We start from the raw sequence: 20,312 nt of genomic DNA, 5'->3' as shown, positions 1-20,312 counted from the left end.
TACAACTAGCTTCGCAGCCCCTCCCTTTCTGATAGGAGTATAAGCACAGGGATCTGGAACTCTGGGTAGATATGGGGCAGTCAAGAAGGTCCCTATGAACCCCCCCCCCTTTTTATTTTAAAAAAGATGGTGTCCTAGTCAGTTACTATTCTAGAGCATCTGCCGATTCCTACCTCCAAGCTTAGAATGGCAGGCAGCTCGGTAGCTAGCTGGAGGCTTCCAACCAGTGCCTGATATCGCATAGACCAAACACACTGGGCATCTTCAAGATGCCCCCTGAGATTTGTGATGTGCTTTCTACATTCTGTCTTGTGCTCCACCCAATTTGAGATGCTTGTTTCTAGTGTGAAGTCTCTTAAGCGTCTATGAAGAGAATGGATTCAGTTAGTTCCTCTTACTCCAATTAGAAACTCAAATTAACCACACAAAACTAGCTTTCCTGCTTCCTCTTGTAGGCTGCTGTTGCCCTGGGTAGACTTGTACTTTCTAGCCACTGCTGAACCAGAATGAGTGTGCCCTCGGGAAGCTGTCTTCCCTCACCATCTCCTCCTTTCTCTTCACTGTGCTCAGAGTTCTAAGTAGGAAGTCGACATTACAATTGGACAAGGAGGGCTCCTGACAACAACAGGGGTCCCAATGTGCCATTTTTGTAGTATGCCTGAAACATATGAAACCCAAAGGGAAAAATAAAGGTATTGTTGGAGAGGGGCTTTACCTGGAACCTGAGGGGCAAGAAGCCCCCACCAAGCAAGGGACAGTCCTCTAGGATGCACTGTCAGCTCCTACTGTTCTAATAAACTGCATGCTAATCAGATCAGTCCCAGACCACTTCTTTTTAACACCTAACAACACTAAATTAGCCATTACTTGTTTAAAAAACAAACAAACTCCAAATGTGTCCAGTGGTTAATCTGGCAATTAATTTTTGGATCTAGTGAAAATATTCACTAAAATGTAGGTGCATGTAGATTCTACCAGATCAATTGCCTTTAGCTTAAGAATGACACAGGAGTAGTGGTTTCTATGAGGAGTTTTAGGATTGATCACTGTGGCCATAGCCTGGAAAGCTGACAATACTGAAATACTGCACAGGAGTAGAGTTCACAAGGAAAGGGATGACGAAGCTGAGCACACTGTAACTAAGTATCAGGGTAAATGAAAACACAATCCACACAATTCATACCAATTATTTTAACTAACTAAAAAAAAAAAAAAAAAAAAAAAAAAAAAAAAAAAAAAAAAGCAAAAGCATGCCCAACAGTTTCCAAATAAGGATGGCACAAACTCCAAAGAGAGGAGGTAGGGAAAAGAAAAGCGATTCTGCCAGATTCTAGGGAACACGCCACACCTCCCCCACTCTCAGGCTTTGAAGTTGGGGAGCTGAATTGCCCAGACCTCACAAATTCTCAAACACCTACACATTTGCAAAGAGATAGGGATGTACCAATCTTCTTTCCTAGCTCTGGAGGGCCTGGAGCACTTGCTGGAGAGATGCACAAGGGTGGGAATAAGCCACTGAGGACAGCTGGGTGCTCAGGCACCACCCTGATCTGGAAGGGCAACAGAGACACTGCGAGTACAAGGGTCATGAGAAGTTAGCAATGTTTCAGGAGGGCGAGGTCAAATCCTTCCAACAAATGCTCAATGGAACTGCTGCAGCACTAGGCCACATCCCCACCCATAATATCCACCTGTCAGACGACAGCCTAGAGGGGTTGGAAAAACAAGTCTTAGGTGAGCTGGGAAAGGAATCAAAGACAAAGTTCCAGCACACATGAGATTAAATAAAAGGTCAGAGCTGTGCTATCCATGCTGAGAGAAAAGCAACAGTGAGAATGAACACAAACCATGTGAAGAGAGGAGCACAAGAAGCTAAGAGAAAAAACTCATGCTGAAGAAAAACATAACCCAAGGAGCAGAAACAGCTCCCCCACAATGTTTTACATTAGGAGAACAAACAAAACTAGCAACAATAACCAAAAATTATAGGCTAAAGATGACAAGACAACAAAATGAAAAGAAAAGATTCTGATTCCAGGAAAGAAAACTAAGCACCATAACAACACCGTTTCAGGAATATTAATCTATAAAGAGCAAAGCAAAAACACTAAAGAAAATGACATTAAGTGCTAGGCTTGCAGTTTAATTGGGCAAGTACTTGTCTATCATGCACCCATGACCAGGTGTGGTGATACATGCTGCAATTCCAGTCCTTAAGAGGTGGAGAGGCAGATCAGAAGATCAAGGTTGTCTCCGTCCCATTAGGAGTTTGAAGCCAGCCTGGGCTAACTGAGACTGTCTCAAAAGAAAAAGAAAAAAAGGCTATTTAATAATAAAGAGAGATGCCTGAGAGAAAAATGGGATGAAGACAAGAAAGAGGAAAGTAATTATCTAATAACGTATGTACACCAGACAAAGAAGACGTAACAGAGAACTCAGAACCTTACAAGGGGAAACGAATGTGAGCAAAGATGTAGCTGAGGTCAAACATGGTGATGCAGGCCTGTATTTCCAGGAGGTGGAGGCAGAAGGATCACAAATTCAAAACTAGCCTGGGCTACACGACAAGATCCTTATCTCAAAACACAAGACAAAACAAAGCATACTTAGTCAGGCAGTGGTACAGCATGCCTTTAATCCCAGCACTCTGGAGCCAGAGGCAGGTGGATCTCTGTCATTTTGAGCCAGCCTAGTTTACAGAGCGAGTTCCAGGACAGTCAGAGCTACATAGGGAAACCCTGTCTTGAAAAACTGAACAACAAAACAAAAGCAAGACAAAGCATATTTAAGACAACTGCACTTAAAATCTAAGACTTAAAAAGTACAGTGTTTTCCAGGGAAAAGGAATAATGCAGAATCGTGCATTCCAAGGCCTGTGAGATGGCTCGGAAGGTGAAGAAGCTTGCTGCCAAACCTTAGGACCTGAGTCTAATACCCAAACCCTACATAGTAGAAGTAGAGAACAGAGTCCCACAATAGTCCACTGTACTCCACATTTGTACCAGGGCATACCCAAACACACATACATGCACTCCCTCCCCCTGGCCAATGTGAAACAATTCTTTGAAATAGTCATGTTTTGCTGTGGGATGTTCTGTATGTCAAATGTGTTGCTCTAATTGGTTAAAATAAATAAAGTGCTGACTGGCCAGTAGCCAGGCAGGAAGGATAGGGTAGGCAGGACAAGGAGGAGGAGAATTGTGGGAAGTGGAAGGCTGAGTGGGAGACACTGCCAGCCGCCGCCATGACAAGCGAGATGTAAGGTGCCAGTAAGCCACGAGCCACATGGCAACTTATAGACTAATAGAAATGGGTTAATTTAAGATAGAAGAAGTAGATAACAAGAAGCCTGCCACAGCCATACAGTTTGTAAACAATATAAGTCTCTGTGTGCTTTCTTGGTTGGGTCTGAGCGACTGTGGGACTGGTGGGTAAGAGAGATTTGTCATGACTGTGGGCCAGGCAGGAAACCTCTAACTACAATGTATACTCACTCAGTTTTAGTTAAATCACTGAACACAAAGATAAAAATGTCTTCTGCCATCTACATGATATAAACAGGGAAAAAACAGGCAACTTTAAAAAATTTCACAGCAGTTTGATCTAAAAGGCAGTTGAGCAATATCTATCAAGTTCCAAGGAATGAATACGTGGCCCAGGAATATTTAAATCTAGCTTTTATGTGATTTGAACACAGACAGGAGACATGCATTCTCAAGCAGTAAGAACTCAGAAACCACACAGCCTGGGAAGCTGCAACTTGAACATCAATTTGATAATGAAATTGAGCCAACAAAGAGCTAGATCAAAATAAAATATTCATGAATCTAGAAGCATGGTTAAGTGGTGGCAAATACTAAAATCCTTTATGTTGGCAAAGCAAAACCCAGCAATGTAACAGTAACAACTAAAATGTGAGGATTGAGGGGATAACAGAAGCATAGCATTGCTATTTCCTCTTTAAAAACAAACAAACAAACAAACCAAACTTCATTTCTGCTTTGGCTTTTGAGACAGGTCTCATTCTGGCCTTGGCTAGCCTGGAACTTGCTTTGTAACCAGGCTGGGTTGAAACTCAAGGGATTAAGCAGTGTACCTCCTTTTCCTTGGGAACAAGCATGATGGGAAATCACACTTGGAATCACAGCACCATATCTGTAACGATGCTTCTTATCAGAATTATCTAGCGAAAGCTCCCTCTCACACTGTTGTGAACTTAGAATGTTCACTTTGGTTTCCTTTTTCACTAAACTTGGGTAAATGAAATTTTAAAAGCACATATAAGTCAGGAGGCAGGAGGATTAGAGTCAAAGCTAGCCTGGGCTACAGAATAAAACCTTCTCTCAAAAGAACAAACAAAGCAAAAATAAAATAACAACAAGAAAATGCAGAAATTGACAAAAGTTGACAAGTACACAGGGAAATCAGTGAGAATGTAAAGGCAGGCAATTCTGCAGAGCATTTTGCTCAAAGAATTAACCTTATCATGGCTGGGAAGCTGTCTCAGTTGGCAAAGCACATGCCACATAAGCATGAGGACCTGAGTTCAGATCTCTAAGCACCCACATAAAAAGCCAGTGTAGAGAGATGGAATGTTACAGAGATACACGCTTGTTGCTGGGACAGAAAAGTGAGTGGGGCTCAACCCCACCAAGCTGCACATCATAATGTCAAATTTTATTTTATATATCCTTTACCAAAATTTGAGCAAGATGTAAATTTTCAAAAGGCATGCAGGTCCCTGAGCTGGTTCAGTAGTAGGTAATGGCACTTGATGCTTAAGCCTTATGACTCAAGTTCAATCCTGAGACCCACATGGGGAAAGGAGAGAACATGTTGCCCTCTGACCTAAACGTGCACACACACACACACACACACAGACACACACACACACACAGACACACACACACACACCAAATAAAGCAATGAAAGAATGCTATTCAACAGTGTAAAATGGCAAAAACACTTAACTCAAATGGCTTTTGCTGCTGTTTTGGGCATTGTTTTGGTGTGTGTGTGTGTGTGTGTAGAGGAGGTCACAGTGTTTGGTGTCCTCCTGTAACACTGTCACCCTTGTTCCCTGGAGATGGGGTTTCCTCCTGAACCCAGGTTTCGTTTTTCTCATCTGGACTTGTAACCGATAGACCCCAATGACTCCCCTGTCTCTGTGACCCCTTGGTGCTGTGTTACAGGAGTATGTGGGATCAGAGATTGCTGTGTGGGTGCTGGGAATTGAACTCTAGCTTTTATGCTTGCACAGTAAGTACACTGAGCTGCTAGCCAGGGTGAGTCTGAGGTGGCAGCATCAGAAGGAGAGAAGCTTGCCCAGATGCCTCCAGCAGGACTGTTTGGTTTTATAAGCCCACTTAGTATGCAGCTGCTTATATGGTGATGAACAGCTGGAGTCTACAGCAGGTTCCTATACTACCAGGGGCTCACATTCCCCAAACATACATCCTTCGAGCCCACATCACTAACCTCTTTCTCCCAGTATATATAACTGTAACTTCTCTACTTTCCAGTGCTGACATAATCTAATCCCCATATGCTGCAGCCTCTCCAGTTGTGTGCAGTGAGTTTACCTGTGAAAGAATCAACTGCCCATGACACAGGTGTACAAATTTCCTTAAAAATGAAAAATAAGTTTCCCTTCCAAGTGTTCTGGCTAGGAATCGAAGAAGGAAGTAGCCCTGGTAGAAGAAAGAAGAAAGACCATAAGTTGGCATCAGGGTTCATCACAAAATTGCTTACATTAGTATAATGTATTAGTGCATCCAGAACATGCTGCCTTCTATGGCTCAGGTGCTTTTCATATTCTGACCAGGGAGGCTGGGGTTGGAAATGCAGGGTGAACTTCAGAGATCTCAACAACTTTGTTAATGTCATCAGCACCTCTGCGTGGACTCTGCAAGAGAGGAGAGGCCCAGACCTTTCACACCAGGTCCAGAGGTGCCTTCTGTTCTGGCCTCTACTCATCTGCAGCAGGAAACGGGACTTTCTTAGGTTAAGTTCTTCTGAACATGGCCTTGTTCAAAGGCTTTTAGTGTATTGCTTTGTGAGTTCTCAGTCTAGGCTCACTGATATGCCATTATAGAGGTGGAGCCCTTTTCTTTGCTTCAGCCATGTTACTCATCTTGTTCAGCTCTCTGGCTTCAGGAGTGCAATCCTGTAACAAATGGCAGTAGCCATCAGGCATACTTACCTTTAAGTAATGAACCTGCATGAAGCCCTTCTCTGGATTGAGTCCATACTTGACAACAGACGCGCCTGAAGCACTCACATGGCCAGTCTCCTCTTTGTTGGGTCTAAAACGACATAGTGGTCACTTGTCTAAGTACAGGACATTCATACCCAACTGGACTATTCCCTCTCAATCTCTTATTTTCGAACTTGAGTAGCTGTGTCTTCCCTCAGGTCAGTAGTTCCAGGTATAATTGAAAACAGTTTACATTACAAAGTCACATACTCAGCAAGAAGGATTTATACTCAGTCTGGAAAACTGAGGTTGGTTATTGGCAATATTTTATGGCACCTTATCCAAGATGAAAGCCTGCCAGTCCCTCCAGGAATCTTAAGCTCTAATATAAATTATTTATCAGTGTAAACCCTTTTTTGGTGAGGAACCTGGGCTGCGAGATAACTGTAGCTCACTTGGTAAAGTTGTGAGTGTGAATGAGTATGAGTGAGTGTGTGTGTGTGCACACACGTGCGTGCGCGTGTGCGTTCATTAATTGTAGAGAGCCCTAGTGTTCCCATTTCAGAATCTACATTCAATAATTAAGTCTCCTTTAGGACATACTGGTATCCTGAACCCACTTGAGAAGCATAAAAGCACAGGAAAGGTCCCAAGAAGCTTTTGTTTGGGGCACAGCATTAGTGATGACATACTTATTTCATAAATGAGGTCTGTACCCAGGGTGTGATGCTTTGCTGTGAGCTTGTGGTGTCATGTAGATTAAACCAGTGTCTCATTATCCAGCAGGGTACTTTCTACCATTTGCTCAGCTTTAAGTCTGTAAAAAAAAATTTTTTTAACTTCTGTTTCCTAAAATGTAATAGATTCTTTGAGGCTCTTCACACAGTGAAGATCAAAGTAAGTGACAGACAGTATGCGTAGCTTTCTGGGCCTCCTGGACAAACATGGAAGAACGTGTTAATGCCAGGTGACAAGGAGCCAGCACAGACAGGTGAGGCTTCATTTGTGAAGGTGGAGAAGCCCAGTGCCAGGTACAGAGATCTGAGCAAGATGATGGATTACCAACCTTTCTTCTTTGTCTTCTTTTGTGACTATTGAGATAAGTCTCACTGTGTTGAGTCTGGCTGGCCCAGAATCCATTTTGTTGACAGGGCTGCCACTGCCTGTCTCCCAAGGCTGCTCAGGGGGATGCACCACCACACCCAACTTAACCTTTATTCCTATTATCTATTAACCACTAAAAGGTTTCAGAAGCTCTCTAACCTTCAATTTATTAACTAGTAAAATGGAAGTAATTCTACTTACATCTCTAGGTCCTATGCAAACTTCTCAAAAGAGGGTGATGAATATAAATAATTACTTCTTCAATATAATAAGATATTCTAACTGTTTTACAAAAAGAACCCCTTAGTAAGTCTTAGTGGAATATCCCAGAACATAGTTCTAGCAGACACAAGGCCCAAACTGGCAGGTCTTGGGAGCAGAGGCCGTAAGAATGAACAGCCATGGGAGCTGACTCTCCTTTGTCCCGGGATGACTTACATGAACACACTCAAGAATCACCTGCCCCCTTTGTCTTTGTGAGTCCACTGACACGCATCAGCTCAGGCCTCTGTTCTCAAGTCCTTCTTAAGACCAGATGACTGACTGACTGAATGAGGAAAGCCACAGTAGCTTTGCCAGGGAGATCCCATCCCCCTTCTATGGGAAGGACAGTTTCTCAAGAGGCCACATGAATTCATATCAGGCTGTCCAGCCCCAGTGGTGAAGGACTAGCTTCAAGTTTCCTATGGTTTTGAGCTCAGAACTAAGGCTACTGAAGAGGAGGAGACAGTGATGAAAACCTTTGTCTACAGGCTGGCTTCCAGCTCCAGTTCCCAATGACACCTTTAATGGCTGTTTCCCCTTTGTCTAAAAAATGTCCTTTCATAAACCCCCTCTCAAAATCTCCTCTTCCCTCTTCTTCAAATGAACAATTATTTAGGCAGATCTTTTATGTTGACAACATCCCTATCAGGCACACAAGTCCTCAGAGATTTCTGTTAAAGTAGACACAGAGCTAGGGCAAGCAGAACTCAGGCAAGCAAGCTCTGCAAGACTCAGGAAGAGGTTTTCATGAAGAAAGACACTCCATCAGCAGAGACATGAGCTCCTGTCTCAAGGATACCTGCCACCTGTTCACAGAGCCAGCTATATGCAGATACAAGTGCAGAAAAAGCAGGAGCCAAATCTAGGTCTGTGGTGGGTATTGTGTTCCCTGAAATATTGTGTGTTCCCCGAAATAAACATATCTGGGGTCAGAGAACAGACAGCCCCTAGAACAAAGCCAAAAATGGTGGCTAGAAAATGGGTCAGAGCAAGCCATAACAGAAATTGGGCGGTGGTGGTGTACATGCCTTTAATCCCAGCACTTGGGAGGCAGAGCCAGGTGGATCTCTGAGTTCAAGGCCACTTTAGAAACAGCAAGCATTGTGACCCACGCCTTTAATCCCAGAAACCCAACCTGTAATCCCAGGGAGTGGGGGCAGAAAGAGAAAGGTATATAAGGCGTGAGGACCAGGAACTGGAGGGGTAAAGCATGTGGTTAGTTAAGCATTTAGTTAGTTAAGCATTTTGGCTGGAGAAGTATTCAGGTTTTGGAGCAACACAGTTCAGCTGAGAGCCATTGAAATGAGGACACAGAAGCTTGCAGCCTGAGGAAACAGGATCACCTGAGGAACTAGCAAGGTGAGATAGCTGTGGCTTGTTCTGCTTCTCTGATCTTCCAGCATTCACCCCAATAACTGGCCTCAGGTTTGTTCTTATTAATAAGAACTCTTTAAGATTCATGCTACATAGGGTCTGCCTTTTACAATCACATAGAGGAAGCTCATACCCAGCAGGGACACATATAGATGCACCTGCCCACCTTCTGCTTCCCAGAAGTCTAGAACCCAGCAACACTGACTTCTGGCTACAGATGGGAACAGTAGGAACATTAAGGAGGGTAAAAGACGCTAAAAGGAAGATTTCTGAGATGATTGCAGAGTGTTTTTATGTGGATAAATAGTACAACACCCTGGAGTAATCTAGCAAAGATGTGTGCATTTCATTGCACATGTTATATTTCAATTTAAAGTTAAGAAAAAGTTGAGCATTCGGATGAATGCCTGAAATCCCAGTATCTTAGAGGCTGGGGCAGGAAGAAAGTTTGAAGCCAGCCAGAACTACAAAGTGGGATTCTATTTCAACAAAACCAATCAAATAAATGAAATTCTAAAAAGGAAAAAAAAAAGTTAAGAAAAAGAATATTCAAATAAAACAGTACTCACCCTTTTCCTCAGATTAGGGACACCAGTGTAGAAAGGTGTTTGCTACTTGTGTGCACAAACACAGGACTGGGACACAAGACGAGGGCAGTAGCTGGGGGTCGGGCTTGGAGGAAGCTTTTGCTTCTCTTACAGCAGAAAGTTATGACTACTACTGTACTTCTACCCACTTACTCTCCTCTTATAGATGACAGAAAACTGTACAAGCCACCTTGTAACCATGAGGCAGCAAGTCAGTGCACCCAGAGACTGGAAGGGAATAAACCAAGGTAAACCTTCTTCAATGGGCATAATTCAACCCCATGGTAGCCCAGACTACCTGCCTTCCAGCTGCTTCTTGTGTGAGAGACATACCATACTACTGACACCTATTCAGGATTTCAGTGGGCGACTCCTATGAGTTCTGAAAAGGCTGATTCTGTGATTACACACCTATTAGAAGTTATGGCCATCATGGGAATACCTGTATAAATTAAGACACACAATGCCCCAGCATATGTCTCCAATAAAATTAGGCAGTTCTTTGCTTATTACAATATAGAGCATGTTACAGGAATACCACACAACCCCACAGGCCAAGCAGTCATAGAAAGATCCAACTGAACTTTAAAAGATATGCTAAATAAACAGCAACAGGTAACAATGACTCCTAGAAATAGATTGCATAGTGCCTTATTAACCTTGAATTTTCTCAATGCTGATGAGAAAGGAACAACAGCTGCGGAGAGACATTGGACGACAGACGAAATTCCAGAGCTAAACCAACTGGTTTATTTCAAAGATGTGTTGACCTCAGAATGGAAACCTGGATATGTCTTACATTCGGGAAGGGGTTTTGCTTTTGTTTCTGCAGGAGAAAAAAAGCTATGGATACCAACAAAATTAATAAAAATTCGATTTGAACAGGAGAAACCCCTTGATGAGGAGAAGTAAAAGATCATCCACCAATGTGACATCTCTTTGAAGTTGTAAGAAAATTTAACAATCAAAGGTTGGGGTAGGGTTCTGTTTTTGTCTTTCCAGGATAATGGAAATACCCATCTTCCAGAAATCATAAGGCCTTGGATATCCAGATGTTTACATCAGAAAGAAAGAATCTACTGGTACCAACCTACACATGGTAAAATCTCACTGTCTAACATCTATATCTCTATCAATCTACAAAAGTTGTGGTTCCAACTCAATTATAAACCAAGCTGGCTTTGGAGATGGAACTGGCTCACTCCTTCTCTAAAACCCAAGCATATTGATAAAAGAAAAGGTTGAGAGATTCTTCAGTCCCATATCAGAAGAGCCCTCTGGTGTGGGACAGAAGGACACCAAATAAAAAGGGGCCATTGTCTTCAAGATTCTAATTCTCTCCATGCTTACTCTTGATTTCTTGGAATCCTTTCTTACATGTCATGTCATCTTTAAATCCAAACCTTCCATTCTGATAAAAAATAAGTTTTTCCAATAGCAATCTCTGAAGTCTCCAGAAGGAAGATGGGGCCCCAACAACAACTCTACCCGATCCAGAATGATGCCATGGTAATCATCATCATACTACACTTCTTGCCAGAATTTCAGACAACCTTATCCATTACTCCGAGAGTTGCTGTGGAATCTACAGTTAGTCTAACTGAGATTTAACTATCTGAGTTTTCTTACAGTACCCAACAGAGAAACCATCAACCCCTAAACAGCAGGAAACAATTCTAAGAAAATGATGCTCCTTCTCCCTAAGGTTTCATATTTCTCAGGGTTATGGATGATGGGTATAGGGTTGGGGGTGGAAGAATATATTAGACTCAGCATTCCCCTTAAGAAAAAAAAGGGTCTCAAAAAAAAGGGAACAGAATAAAAAGTGGAATGGATAGGTATAAGATATTATGGTAGATTATTATATATACTAGTAAACAAATTTAGTAAAATAGCAGCATTAGATAATTTGCACTGTTATGGATTCTTATATGTTGATACAAATGTAAACTATTTTTATATTCCTGTTTAAGATAATTTGTATATTGATACAAATACATAACTATATTTGTTATAATGTAATATATTTCTACTCTTATTTGAAATATTTGTATATTGATACAAATGTAAATTTATATCTGTCACACTATATGTATGTTCTACTTCTGTTTAGGATATTCTGTATATTGACATATATTTAAGATTATTGTCATATTACATATTGCACTATACATTCCTCCCTCTGTTATAAATATCTTGTGTATTGTCACAATTTTGAAGTCATCATCCTTTACCGTACATTTGCTTATAGTCTGTTTACCTTGTTTACATGAAGCCTTAGTCTTTAGGTTATTTAGGTAGTTAAGACTTATATATTTATAGTCACCTATGTTTGTCATCTCTATAGTTATATTAGTTAGGTTATTCAGATTTACAGATACATAGGTTGGATGGACAGGTAATCTTCAAACATTTCATAGACCTAGAGAATATGGCATTTAAATAACTTAGAATTCTGTTGACGTGAGACACAATTGCTCCTGGCAGCACCAATTTGATCCTGAGAGAATGTTGGGCTTCTAAGACATTTTCATTTGGAAGTTTGTCTTCTTGGCACAAAATGGCCTACTGGGCAAAGAACTGCCCTTGCCTCAACTGCTGACAATACAAATGCTGTCTTTCTGGACAAGCAGGACACAAAGACAAGTGACTTCTGACCTCTGCCAAGACAGGATAAGATGGTCTTTCAGAATTCCTGCTTCTGGAAATGCTCTGTCAGATACTCTAGGCCTGTAGCCAATTTGAATGCACCAACGATGCTGAGAAACATTAGGTGACTGTCCAGGCTGCCAGCTGTCTCTGTCTACTCTTGCAAGATTCCCGAAAGTTGCTTGCATCCATCTTCCATTTCTCAGGTATCATTATACTCCTTCTCAGGTCTTTGATGGGATTGAAGACTAGCAGTTACAGTTACAACTTAGTATATATATATTATATATATATAATATCTTAGATAGAACATATTAAGTATCAGATTCAGGTTCTTTAGGAATAGGACACCTTTTGGAATTATCTTTGTAACACACCATTAACCCTTCTCTGGATTTTAGTATGTGTTTTTTGCTTGATATTGTTCGCATTGGTTGTAGTTCCATCTTATCTAGGTCATTATCCCTCATTACTCCTGGACAATATTTGATACCCATTCCTTTGTATATAGTCTTGTATTAGGTTAGAGCCTTCTTATTTAGACAAAAGGGGGGGATGTAGTGGGTAGCCATTCCAGCTTTGATATGGAAGTTCCAACCCTCATTGAGGCTTTGGTAACTGTCACACCTACAAGGCGGGGTCCAGAGAGGACCCTGAAGATTCGAGATCCAGATGGGCCAGCTCTCTTGGTTCCTAGATCCTGGATGCTGGAGGTAGACTGAGCAGAGTTCTCCAGAGAACACCACTGGACTGTGCTACACCTTTCCCAGACCCTGTAAACTATCCCTTCATTTGTAAGTTACCCCACAAAATAAACTCCCTTTTAACTACGTGGAGTGGCCTTAATTTCACCAATAGTGTTGAAATCAACTTTCCTTTATAGTCCATTACCCATACCCAGACTCACACATGATGGATGGAAAGCTGGATCAGTACTACCAGCATCAGGGCCTGGGTGAAGGCCAGAGTGTCTGTGCCATTCACTCTGTCATGCTCTCCTGCAGTGTGTCCTCCTCCCTTACAAGAACCTGATGAGGAAAGGGTTGTGAGAATGCCCATTAAGAGCTGAAGAAATAGGGGCCTAGAGAAGAACTCAAAGCTGATCAGTAGCCAGTCAGAACCCAGGCAGAGGCTGTACTCAAGGGCTTCCTCGAGAGACTGGCCCCCACCCAGCTGTGCAAAATCCTCAGGAGAGAACCGGAGACCCATTGTTTCCCTTCCTGGAAGCTTTGTTTCCTCACTGCAAGTCCATGATGAAGTCCACATAACTAAAACCACTGCGTAAAAGCAAACTGTTAGTCCTGCTGCAGCCAGAAGATTCCAGTGTTTACTCCTTGCCTGACATGCATGGAATGTGGGTGATCAAGTTACCAAGGTCATCTGGGCTCAAATACTCTTGGTTTCTGTTGTGCCTGGCACCAAATACAGCAACTAAGGTGAACATGACCTTTCTTGCCTCTACCCTACCTCTACCTCTCCTGCACTCTCACAGAAGCCACCTGGTATTTCCTGAATGACAGCGGTATCTGACACACAGGGGTACCATGTGGAACGAGGTGCCTTAGGAAAGATCTGGTCCTTCTAGGCTATATGACCAAGGGTGAAAGCAGGGCAACTGCCTCTGTGAGGTGCTCAGACAGTTAGGTGTCTGGTTCTGCCTGCCCTGCCTAGCTCTTACAGATCACCTGCCAGCATGCTCTCTTGTACATGTGAGTGCCAGCTGCCTCTGTACGCTCACTGGTCCCTGCCTGCTTGTCAAAGGTAGCCACCCCAACAAGGAGCAGAGTTTCATTTACAGCCTAACAATGAGGAAGTGAAACTCTGTCCAAGAAGAAACTGGCCTTGAGGTACCATCTGAACTCCACAGGCACCTTGAAAACCAACAGGGGACATACATGCTGGTTAAGCATTTGGCCATGAACACTGCCTCTGGCATGTGCAGCCCCATGAAGCAGAGCTCCTTCATCAGCAGAAACAAGAGATGGTGGCTGTTGAGACGGCTCACTATAAGCATGGGCTGAACCCCAGTGCCAACACAAACGCCAGAGGTGGAGATAGGGAGCATGCTAGATAGACTGGCCGGAACAGGGAGATCCTTCCTTAAGGTATAAGGTGCAGAGAGGTCAGAGAAAAAAGCTGACGTCAGTCTCTGGCCTCTGGAGGCAAACATGTGTATAGTGGGCTGCAGCATCCAGGACCACTGAGCTAGAGTTCCTCCTGGCCTATATTAAGTGATGTACAAAGCTACTCTTGTTATGAGGACTCATTCTGATCCACACCCAGAGAATACCAGCTGGACCTTCCTCAGACAAGCCAAACATCAGAAAGGCATGGCTGCCATTATGCAGGTCACTGGGCAGGCTACAGAGTAGGGACATAGGAAACTTCCTTAAGTCTAAAATTCTTTCAAAAAATAAAAACAGGGCTGGAAAGATTGCTCAATTGGTAAAGTACTTGCCTTGCACGAATGAGAACCTCAGTTCAAGCCTCAGAACTCACATTAAAGAGGGAAAAAAATCTAAGTGTGGTGGTACTTGCTTACAATTCCAGAGCTGGGGAAGCAGAGAAAGGTGGATCCTTGGGATTCCCCAGCCAATCAGTCTGGCCAACTTGGCTAGAGGCCGCTTTATTCACCTTTTCCATGCTGTACAAAAAGTCTTCCATTTTTGTTTTCTGTCTTCTCTAATTGTATAATTTATAAATTTTATTTTATTATTGTGTGTATGTGAGAGAGACAGAGAGAGAGGGGGGGGAGGGAGGGAGAGAGAACATCATATCCTACTCAGATCATCAAACCATCATGTTTATCTTACCCTTGTGTTTTGGAGGGTAGGAGCAGAGCTTGAACTCCAGCAGCACACACAGTTCTGCATGAGAGAAGAGGAAAGACGTCCCCAGCCTGACTCAAGGAAGAGCAGATGGTCCGTAGGTGGGAGCAGCAGAGGAATACTTTCCCTGTTGTGGAGGGCAGTGCATCCTCAACATAAGGTATTGGAGGTAGGGGTGTGGGGCACACCTCATTTTCAGCCTGACACATACCAGGATGCACAGCAGGATGAGTGGCTGGGAGCTCAGCTAGAATTCTCAGTCCTTTGGCAACTGCACCCTACTATGATCAACATCTCATGCTGTCCACAAACATCAAATGTTAAGACCCTTGCCACAGCACCATCAGGGAAAGAAATTCACCCAATGATTGACAAATGCTCGGTGCTAGTAGCAAACATAAGGTAGCACGTGCACAGCTTTTCAAAGAGCCTCGAACATTAATAATTGGGAAAATAGCCAGGATTACATTCAGAGAGAAATGAGGAAGACACACTGTGCTTGTTCACACAGGAGGGACAGCTTTCACTCCAGCGACCTCTGCAATATTCTGAGCACCCAACACCAGAAACGGCTTCTGAGTCTAATCTAGGCCCAAGGTCACCCAGCGTCTCTTGCCCTAATTTCATTTCTATCTCCTCCTCAGACAGTCACTGGTTATCTCAACTGGCATCCAGGGTTGTTATGTAAGTAAAGAATGTTCCCTGATTTCTATCAATCTTGAAAAATTTTTAGACTCACAAAGTTTACCATTTTAAAAAAATGTGTAGTTCATGCTGGGTATGGTAGCCCATACCTGTAATTCCATCACAAGAGAAGCTGAGGCAAGAGGATTGCTGCAAATCTGAGGCCATCTTAGGCTAGAGAATGAATTTCATGCCACCTGGACAACACAGTGAAATCCTGTCTCAAAAACACAAAAACAGGAGCTAGAGAGATGGCTCCACAGTGAAGAACACTTGTGCACTCATGAGGACTGGCGTTCAGATCCTAGCGACCACATGACAAGCCTGGCCTCTCTGCACACTTATAACTCCATGCAGGGGGATTACTGGCAGGAGGATTACCGGCATGTTTGCTTCCAGCCTAGCTGAGAAAACCAGAAAACATGGGTTCCAGGTGCAGGGAGAGATTCTGCCTCAAAGAAATATGTGGAGAGTGATAAAGGACAAACAATGGCTTCTTCTGGCCTCTATACCCACTCATTTGCACACCCAAACATACAATAATGAATGAATGGATAATAATGAATGGATAAATAAACCTTAAAACAAAAGGATATTGAGTAGCTACAATTTTAGTGTATTTATACGATAGTGTAACCATATGTAACTCTAGAGTATTATCACTCCAGAAAAGAAACCCCATAATCACTGACAATTCTTTTCAGTACCTAAACCTTTGATATCATTAGTCTGTGTAGCTCTGTAGTATTGAATAGACAATTCACATAAATGGACTCATAAGCATGTAGGCTTTTACACCTGGTTTCTTTCACAGCATATTGTTTTAAAGGTTCATGCAACGCGCTCTAGCATGTGTCGATACCGCATTCCTTCTTATTGTTGATTAATGATCTCCATTTCATGAATTCTAACACATTCTGTTTATCTAAAAGTGTCCTGATGGACATTTGGATTGCTTATTGCTTTAGCTACTGTTGATGAGAGCAGAAGGAAGAAAATTTTCCAGCAGCAGGGCTGCGACTTTGGAAATGGACAGTTCTGTCTTGGCCAGAGGCCAGGATGTTTACCAGGGGGTGGCTGGTTACTATCTTCACTCTGTGCTTTTATCTTTCTTTGCACAGCTACCTGAAAGCTATGCATCATCAACTATTTCACTGGTCCAGACACCAAAATAAAGAGGCACATGGACACCTTATGGGGACTGCGGTGTAGCCAGCTAGACTGACCAGCTCAGCTTCCTTAGCTCACTAAAGCATTACTAACTGTAAGACAAGAGCTCTCAGTACAACCAGTGAGGATGCCCCCTCCCCATGGGTGTTCTGAATGCTTTTGTTCTGTAAGAAATCTTCCCTCAAGCATTCTTCTACAATACAGTCTATGAAATTCATTCTTCCAGTTTATCAAAGGACCCAAGACTTCTGGACCTAGTGGTTGTCTAGCACTCCACCCTCTGAGCTCACTTGAGATAGTCTTCATTGCAAACAGACCAGCCTGCCTCACTTCACTATAAACAATGCTTCAGACTCTAGAATGCACAGGGAGAAGGGCCTCTGGGCATCTCTGTGGGAGATTATGTTAAGTTGAGGTGGGAAGACCTGCCCACTGTGGGTGGTACCATTTCCTGGCTGGGAGGCTGTACAGTACAAATGGAGGAGAGAGCCAAGCAACAGTGGTCATCACTTTCTGATTCCAGATTGTGGATATGATATAGCCAGGTGCTTCCAGTCCCTGCCACTTTTACTTCCCAGCCACGATGGACTGTACTGAGTTCTGAGTTAAAACAAACCCATTCTACCTTAAGCCGCTTTTGTCAAGTGTTTCACTGCTAGGTGCTGGTGGCTCACACCTTTAATCTCAGTACTAGGAAGCAGAGGCAGGCAGATCTCTGTGAGTTCGAGGCCAGCCTGGTCTACAAGCATGTTCCAGGAAAGCCAAGGATACACAGACAGATCCTGTCTCATAAAAGAAAGAAAGAAAAGAAAGGATGGAAGGGAGGGAGGGAGAGAGGGAAGAAGGAAGGAAGGAAGAAAGAAAAGAAAAGAAGAAAATCAAAGCATCAAGGAAGGAAATTAGAACAGCTGCCATAAATATTTGTGCGCAAGTTTTTGCTTAAAAACTTACTACTGTTTTGTTTCTCTTAGGTTTATGCCCAAGAGCAGAACTGCAGGGTCACACAACCCTGTCTCTTCTTTTAGGAGCTGCCCTATCATCTTCACAGTGGGGGGTTCCAGTTCTCCAGATCCTCATGAATACTTGCTAGCCTGTCTGTCTTCCACAGAAGTCTTAGTAAGTGTGGCATGATATTGCCTTGTGGAGCTGACTTGATTTCTCTGATAGCTTAATAATTATAGCAAGCATCTTTTGTGTGATTTGTCAGTTGAATAAACTCTTTGAAGAAATATGTATTCAGACCATTCCCCCATTTTCCAGTTGGGCTGGGTTCTTTCCTTTAATACTCAGTTGTACGATTTCATCCTCTTATCAAGTATGTGATTTGTCAACACCATCTCCTCCTCTTTTGCTTGCTGGGAACTGAGCCAGGGTTTTTTGCATACTAGGCAAGCTCTCTACCACTGAGCTACAGCTCAGCCCTAGGTTCTTCTAACTTTCCTGATGGAGTCCTCTCAGACATGGGTTTTTTAATTTTGGTAAGTTCAATTTACCAGTTTTCTCTCTTCTTGATTGCTTTCATTTCAGTCATCCTGAGTACCTACTGCTTGGTCCAAGGTGATGAACATTTATAATTATATTTTTCCTCTTAATTTTGTAGCTTTAGTGCTTTCCTATTGTGTGTGGTTTGAATGGCCAGGTAGGTGGGTTTCATTCCTTTGCATGCAGACAGGCATTGCCAGGGCACCACTCATTGAAAACACCAATGTCTCCTCCAGAGTATGTTCTGGGTGCTCTTGTCAAATGCCAATCAATCATCACCCAAGGATCCCTTGCTCTACATGTCTGTCTCTTGACAGTACCATAAAGTCTTAATTACTGCATCTTTGCAGAAAGTTTTGAAACCAAGAAGCATAAATTCTCCAACTTTATTGTCCCTCTTCAAGACTGTTCTGTTTCTCCAGGGTTGCATGCACTTCCACATGTATTTTAAGATCAACTTGTTTATATTTACAAGGAGACAGCCGAGATTTTGAGAAGACCATGCTGGGTCGGCAGGTCAGGTAAACACAGGCAGCTCAGCTGTCTGAGACATTTTCATAGATGAGCCATTTCCACACATTCTGGCCTTTCATTTCTTCCACAGCACTCTATAGTTTCTGGTTCTCATGTGCTATGTTTCTTTTGTCAAATTTATTCCTAAATCTACTTCTTTGATGTTATTGTAAATGATGTTTTTCTTACTGTATCTTCATCCTGCTCATAACTAATGTATAGAAACAACCAAGTTTCGTGCCCTTCATCTTGCCACCTTCTCCTGTACTGAATTTGCTCATTTGTGCTAATACTTTTGGGGTTATTCCTTAGGATTTCCTCTGTAGAGGATGACATCACACAAACTAAAATGAAGTTACTTCTTTCCTTTCACTTCTAACCTGGATGCCTCTTACTGCACTTCATGTCTCACTCACTGCCATGGCTGGCACCTTGGGCACATTGATCATCCCAAGTCCAGTCCTCCTTTTGTCACTTTTTACTCCCCAGTCACTGGCTTGAAAGGGACAAAGGAGCCGATCAGACTAGATTCCAGCATGTGGCGGCCTGTCTTCTGCCACGTCTTTGCAGCAGCCTGGTAGAATACTTGCACAGTTTCTGTTAGCCATTTCTGGATCAAAATTCCTGACCAAAATATTGACTAAAAGGTATGAAATGGGGCATGAGGAGTAACTATGTACTTAGTAAAACCAAGTCAGCCAAGGAGTTCATGAGAAAGTACCAGCTAGATAATAAGTCTTATGAATGACTGAGAACAAACAAGAATGCAATGTGTGTAATGTCTGCTCTGTTCAGCAGCGGAGTGTGCAAGATCCTCAAACGGGTCAATAAAGAACAAACCACTGCAGACTGATGCAGTGATATGAATGCTTTTGGGAAAGTAATTTATAGGCTAACAGTGTTATACTGAATCAATGCTACACAGGCAGCCGTATTCATATATATTTATGAAATTTATTTTCTGAATCTTCACAAGAAAACACTAGCAGTGCTTATCTTACCACAAGGATTTGACTATTATGAACTTTTAAAATTAAATATTTTACTTTTTGACCTTATAATTTTAGGCTATCATTCATTCTCCCCCTTCCCTGCTCTCTTTCAAATTCATGGCCTCTTTTTCTTTGTTGTTGTTGTTGTTTGTGTGTGTGTGTGTATTCTTAAAAATCATGAATTTGTAATTGGAGGGGAGAAGAACTATGGCTAACTATGCAGTGACTTTGGACTGCCTTACTTCTTGATGGTTTCTATAGCAAAAGAAACCCTAGTAAGCGCTACTGCAAAAAATAAAATACATGTGTAGTTGTATAACCCATGGCCTACAGAGCTCTAGCCCTCCTGCACAACTCCCTTAGTGAAGAGTAACCAGGGAATGCCCACACCAAAAAGAAGCTAGGGGTTGAGCTCACTTATGCAGGGCATGTCTGACACCTTTGCTGTTTAAGAGTGCCAGCAAAGAGA

At 42.6% G+C, this 20,312-nt stretch overlaps 1 protein-coding gene across 2 annotated transcripts in view; it reads right to left on the bottom strand.

The window, feature by feature from the left end:
- Positions 1-20,312, bottom strand: part of LOC118584362 (aminopeptidase O (putative)) — a 317,174-nt gene that overhangs the window by 105,702 nt on the left and 191,160 nt on the right. For both annotated transcript variants that reach the window (XM_036188550.1, XM_036188551.1), the window contains 2 exons: positions 6,203-6,305; positions 5,583-5,690 (listed from right to left, as the gene is read on the bottom strand). In XM_036188550.1, the coding sequence (XP_036044443.1) occupies positions 5,583-5,690; positions 6,203-6,305 (211 nt within the window). The remainder of the gene's footprint in view (positions 1-5,582; positions 5,691-6,202; positions 6,306-20,312) is intronic.

Source organism: Onychomys torridus, chromosome 5 (genome assembly GCF_903995425.1).
Source record: "Onychomys torridus chromosome 5, mOncTor1.1, whole genome shotgun sequence".
NCBI classification, from domain to species: Eukaryota; Metazoa; Chordata; class Mammalia; order Rodentia; family Cricetidae; genus Onychomys; species Onychomys torridus.
Note: the sequence above shows the minus strand (reverse complement) of the source record. Positions and strands in the feature narration are given on the sequence as shown.